Raw genomic sequence first — 5,764 nt, 5'->3', positions numbered from 1 at the left:
CAACCTTGAACTCGAAAACCCCTTTGTGCCGCTGATTCGCTCGAGCAACGCCAAACCAGCGAGACAGCGAGTCCCTGCCTCTCTCCACACGCTCTCCTCATTGGTTTGCGCGCACCTCCTCAATGGCAGCTTGACCAACCTCCGTTACTTGACTCCGCCCACATTTAGGCGTGGCTGACAAACGATTACTCTTGGCTGTCTGACGCGCAGGGCGCGTTGCATGTATTTACTTACTCCACATGTAGATGCTCTTGAGGTATATATAATTTACTCGCGCACGTACTACTGTCGTGATAGCGAAATATCATGGGCGAGCTTGGAAGCGAATGCCGAAGCGGGTCACCGACGTGCCCTGAGGAGGGCGCGGGGAAGGGGCGCCCGTAAACCGACAGTACACGTTGCTGGCGGGAGTCAAACTGGCTCGTCTCCTTGAAAAGCGAGGGAGCGTTTATTTCCCTTTCCCTTCTTCCCCGTGCAGCTGGGTGCCGCGGAGACGGCGCCTGCGGCGTACTTCGCGTCCGCTGACTTGGGGAATCGTCACACTCCTCCCTTTGTTATGAAGCCTGCCGCACGGCACTGGTGTCGAGCGGCGCTTGTTTACGCCTCTATAGTCCGTAGTAGATAACAGGCTTCCGGACCCGGGAAGACCGACGAAGCTGGGTGCGCAAAGGGGCCGCACTTGACTGCTGTTGCCGCGCCGAGGCTGTTGTAGACGGCTCGGTGCTTAATGAGCAGCGAGGTGGGCACAGCTGTTCCATGCCCGTTGTCGCTGCCAGTGCAGGAAGAGGCTCCTCGTCGTCAGAGAGAACGCCGGGGGTCCTTCGCGGTCGCACATGGTCCGCGTGTCTGTTCCACAGCGTTCCGTCTTCGAGCTGTATTTGAAGCGACGAAGAACTTGTGGGATGGCGAACCGTTCCGGCAATCCAAGCTGGCCTGGTCGGAAGTTTCGAACAAAGACCGGCTCGCCGGACAAAGACAAAGAGCTTTTGCGTGCGTTGCTATCGCAGCGCATCTTTTGCTTCAACTGCTTGAAGTCCACATGAGCCCTTAGGCCGGGGTGCATTCGTTGAATGGGCGTTTGCAGTTGCCTGCCCATAAGGAGCTCAGCGGGAGGGGACCCAGGAAACGCGCGGGGCGTTGTTCTGTAGGAAAGCAGGATCCTGTCGATGTTTGTTTGGAAATCTCCAGGCGCTGCCTTCTTGAGCTTCCCCTTAATTGTCTGCACGACGCGTTCCACTGCTTCGTTCGATGCCGGGTGGTATGGCGCGATAAGAATAGCCGTATGCCGTTCTTGCTCAAGAAGTCAGCGTATACTTCTCGCTGGTGAATGCGGTGCCGTTGTCGGAGACAATGATGTCTGGAATGCCATGTGTGGAAAATATGCTTCGCAGGCATCGAATTGTGGCGTCCGCTGAAGGTGCATGAACGGGAACTACCTCTACCCATTTAGAGTAGGCATCGACTAGCACAAAAAAGTAGCAGTGCCCTTGAAATGGACCACCAAAGTCGACATGCAGTCTAGACCATGGTTTCTTCTGAAACGGCCACGGATTAGACTGTGCCCATTCTCTGGTGTTCTTGGCAGATTTTGAAAAGCTGCACTTTCTGTGCGATGCTACTGTCGAGTCCTTCCCTCCAAATGTGGCTCCGTGCGACTGCTTTCATCTTTTCAACACCTGGGTGAGTTTCATGAAGCAGATCAAGAACTTTAGGAACGACCACTCGTGTTCCCCTCAGGACGCAGTTCTCATGAACACTCAGCTCTGTACGATTCTTGTGAAATAGTGTCCAATCATTTCCTCTTGGCAGCTCGTCCACCAGTAAGGAGCGCCTGGCGTAGTAGTGACATAACAGGATCACGATCTGTAGCTTTGGCAATGGCAGATGGCGAAAGAAGTCGCGGATATGAATGTTCAAGCATGAAGATGTCAGCAGGCTTGGGTACTGCGCAGGGCTCTGTAGGAAGCGGTAGCCGGCTCAGCGCGTCGACGTTGCTGATGCTGGTGGTGCCAGGGCGGTACACAAGCGTATACTTGTACGCTGACAGGGTAATTGCCCAACATATCATTCTCGGTGATGACCTGTTGGGAATAGGCTTGTCTTGCCCGAGAAGTCCCAGAAGTGGTTTGTGATCAGTTATTACTTCAAAATCTTGGCCCTAGAGATACTGATGAAACTTCGAGACACCGAAAATTAAGGCAAGAGCTTCTTTGTCCAGCTGACAGCTCCGATTCCGTACGGTGAAGCATCGCAACTGAGAACGATTTGCTTAGAAGAATCGAAATGATGCAGTACCGGTGTGGAAGTTAGTAGATCCTTACTTTCTCGGAAAGCTTGTTCCTCTACGCTTGTCCACTTCCATGGAGTTTCTTTTGTAAGCAGCAGATTCAAGGGCCGGAGAACTGTCGAAAGGTTAGGCAGAAAACGCCTGTAGAAATTAATGAGTCCAAGGTAGCTCTGAAGTTGCTTGACGTCCTTGGGACTTGGAGCATTCCCGACAGCTTCTATTTTCTTTGGCGTTGGCCTCAGTCCATCTGCGTTTATGACATGGCCCAGGCACTCAACTTCTGTCGCCAGAAATAAACACTTCTCTAGCTTGAGCTTGAGGCCTGCTTCCTGTAGACGCTGTAGCACACTGGCTATACGGTACTCAAGTGATCTGCATCATCCAGTCCCGTTACCAATATATCATCAAAATACACGGTGACATGGCGCATGTCTTGTAGCAAGTTTTCCATTTCTCTCTGGAATATGGCCGGCGCTGAAGCTACTCCGAAAGGTAGCCTAGTGTATTGGAAGAGGCCTTGAGGCGTGTTGATCGTCACTAGCCTCTGTGAACTCGTGTCAAGTTCTACCTGCTGGTAAGCGTCTTTCAGGTCCAGTCTCGTCAACTTTTTGCCACCTGAAAGTTTCGCACAGAGGTCCTCGACTCGCGGCACAGGATATTTCTCCAGCACTGTGGCACCGTTAATTGTGACCTTGAAGTCGCCACATATGCCCACGCGGCCGTCTTGCTTAAGCACAGGAACAATTGGGGCTGCCCACTCAGACGTTCTGACGGGTGTAAGTACCCCTTCTCGTTGCATTATTTGCAATTCTTCTGCAACTTTGTCTTGCAATGCGAAGTTCGCGGTTTGAAGAATTTAGGAGCTGAATCTTCCTTGACAACAATTTTTTTGGCTTTCACACCTTTGAATGTGCCTAGTCCCTCTGAAAATACTTCTCTGTAGCAAGTCAGCAGCTCGTCAATGCTTGTGAGTCAACGGATCTGGCGTCATTGAGGTTGAGCTGCAGCGCACTGATCCAGTTTCGTCCACTGGTCCGGAGCTACAAACAAAGGCAGTGTTGCCTCTAGTCGCCCGAACTGGACTGAAACGGTAACCTTGCCCTTCCTTATGTCAGTCTTCCGCAATAACTCTTTAGAATCACGTCTGGTGGATGAGCTCAGGAAACCGCTGTTGGAATTCGGTCTCCCCCATTACGGAGACACTGGCCCCCGTGTCCAGCTCCATTCTAAGAGGTCTGCCTGCGACTCGCAGTTTAACATCTGCCACGTCTCATTTCCACTCTCTGCAAGGCTGTGAACTGGCTGCTTTTGTTGCCTCTCCGTATAGTGCTTCCTTGACACGTTCTTTTGCTTCGTGTCGGTAGCGCTTGCGCGGCATACTCGGGCCAGATGCCCGATCTTACTGCATGAGTTGCACCGGGATTTGGCGTGCTGGCATACTGTTGCGTAGTGCGGCTCTCCACAGCGATAACTTAACGTCTGTTTCATTTGCGCTCGCATCATCGTACTGTGAACTGGCTGAGCTTCGGCCATAGCCTGGGCTTGCATCAACATGCTTGAGTCTTTTTTCGCCGTCTCGATTGCAACTAGGACCTTGACTGCAGACTCGAACGTCAGGTTTGGCTCTTCAAGCATGAGCCGTTGCATGGGCGCGTCATTAATGCCGCAAACGAGTCTGTCCCGCAGCATGTCAGAAAGGAAGGTGCCGTATTCACAGTTTGCTGAAAACTTTTTCAGTGATGCGATGTAGTAGCTGACCGATTCATCCGGTTGGCGAGAGCGACTGTTGAATCTGAAGCGGCAGACCACCACGGAAGGCTTAGGAATGTAGTGGCCCGACAGCACGGAGAATGTCTCGTCGATGGAGACTTGATTTGGAGTCTTAGGCGTCAGCAGGCTCCATAGTAAGGAGTAGGTGCTGGACCCGCAGCATGTCAGGAACACGGACCTTTTCTTCTCCTCTGGAACACTGTTGGCGTCGAAGAAGAGCTTGACTCGCTCCAAGTACTCCGTCCAGGCTCCTCCTTCCCCGTGGAATGGCTCCAATGCTCCGTAGGTCGGCATGGTTGCAGATGATGCGATGCCGGAAAACTTTTACCTCGTCGCCAGAATTGTTATAGTATTGTAAAGGGGCGAGCTTGGAAGCGAATGCCGAAACGGGTCACCGACGTGCCCTGAGGAGGGCGCGGGAAGGGGCGCCCGTAAACCGACAGTACACGTTGCTGGCGGGAGTCAAACTGGCTCCTCTCCTTGAAAAGCGAGGGAGCGTTTATTTCCCTTTCCCTTCTTCCCCGTGCAGCTGGGTGCCGCGGAGACGGCGCCTGCGGCGTACTTCGCGTCCGCTGACTTGGGGAATCGTCACAGCGTTGTTGATATCATTGTACAGCAGATGCTTTGAGAGTTCTTGTATGGGAAGCTGCTTTATCTGCACGAAGAAATAGATGCAAGACTGGGCGTTCTTGGTAGTCCCCCCTTCCCCAATCTCAGACAACAGTGACTCGTGTAATGGGCGCCGCGAGTAGTCCTCCATGGGAAGAGGGATATGGCGAGAGCTTAAGGTGTAAGTGGAGGGTGGTTGCCGCGGGAATCAGTGTTGCTCTGAAAAGAGGAGGGTTACCGAGGAAGGAGGATGGTGCGCTGAAATACGGAACCGGAGGGTGGTTAGCACGGGAATCATCCGTTTGGTTTGGTTTATTAAACGTCCCAAAGCGACTCAGGCTATGAGGGACGCCGTAGTGAAGGCTCTGGAAATTTCCACCACCTGGGCTTCTTTAACGGGCACCGACATCGCACAGCACACGGGCCTCCAGAATTTCACCTGAGGAGGGAGAGTATGACCAAAGGGGAGTAATGAAGCGCGGTCCACCTGCGGCAGCTGCTGCGAAACGCGTCATCCAAGGAAAGGGTCTCAGGTGGCTCCGCGCGCCTGGTGCGGCGGCACGGAGAGGAGAGGTAGTAGAAAATGTGTAGAAAATTAAAGACCGCTCTGGGCTATACGGATATGAGAAGTCGCCTACGTATTCTCTACCTCTACATAACAGCTGTCGCCTGATGTCGCGTTACATAATGGTAACCGTCCTCTATGAAGACATATAGGGGGCATAACGGCAGCAGCAAAGCGTTACGTGTAGCCTATTGAGGATGAGGTGTCCACCGTCAAGTGAGACAGTTGGGCGCATTGAGCCCTCCACTACGGCGTCTCTCATAGCGTTAGTCGCTTTGGGACGTTAAACCCCATAAACCAAACCAAACCAAACCAAACCTTTTGCCTCCATCGAACGGCAGAAGCCGCGGTAAAGTTCAAAACCGGGTACTCCAGGCCAGTAGCCGAACGACCAAACCACTTAGTCACCGCGGAGGGCGGACGCCAATAGTACCATGTTGGCAAAATAGCAAAACCACATGCAAGCACCTACCGTAGGGCGGCGGGCTTCGAAAGCCTTGGGGCTGTACAAACCGCTATCGAAAGCCTTGGGG

At 53.0% G+C, this 5,764-nt stretch overlaps 1 protein-coding gene across 1 annotated transcript; it reads right to left on the bottom strand.

Annotated features, from left to right (window-relative positions):
• Positions 1–1,295: 1,295 nt before the first annotated feature.
• On the bottom strand, positions 1,296–4,351 carry LOC149339594 (uncharacterized). Its single transcript, XM_089550953.1, has 2 exons — positions 3,796–4,351; positions 1,296–1,357 (listed from the first exon to the last, which is right to left on the bottom strand). Exons 1-2 carry the CDS (start codon positions 4,349–4,351, stop codon positions 1,296–1,298), a joined length of 618 nt encoding a protein of 205 aa, XP_089407079.1.
• Between the last annotated feature and the right edge of the window lie 1,413 nt (positions 4,352–5,764).

This window comes from Amblyomma mixtum, chromosome 6 (genome assembly GCF_055824585.1).
Source record: "Amblyomma mixtum isolate Tamu chromosome 6, ASM5582458v1, whole genome shotgun sequence".
Classification (NCBI taxonomy): domain Eukaryota; kingdom Metazoa; phylum Arthropoda; class Arachnida; order Ixodida; family Ixodidae; genus Amblyomma; species Amblyomma mixtum.
This window is presented reverse-complemented; position numbering and strand designations above follow the sequence as displayed.

Excerpts from the sequence above, each read along its gene's own strand:
- LOC149339594 (XM_089550953.1), bottom strand. The coding sequence starts at position 4,351 with ATGCCGACCTACGGAGCATTGGAGCCATTCCACGGGGAAGGAGGAGCC. Across the intron at positions 1,358-3,795 it reads CGAAGCTCAGCCAGTTCACA|ACATCATTGTCTCCGACAAC; the intron begins GTACGATGATGC and ends ATGGCATTCCAG.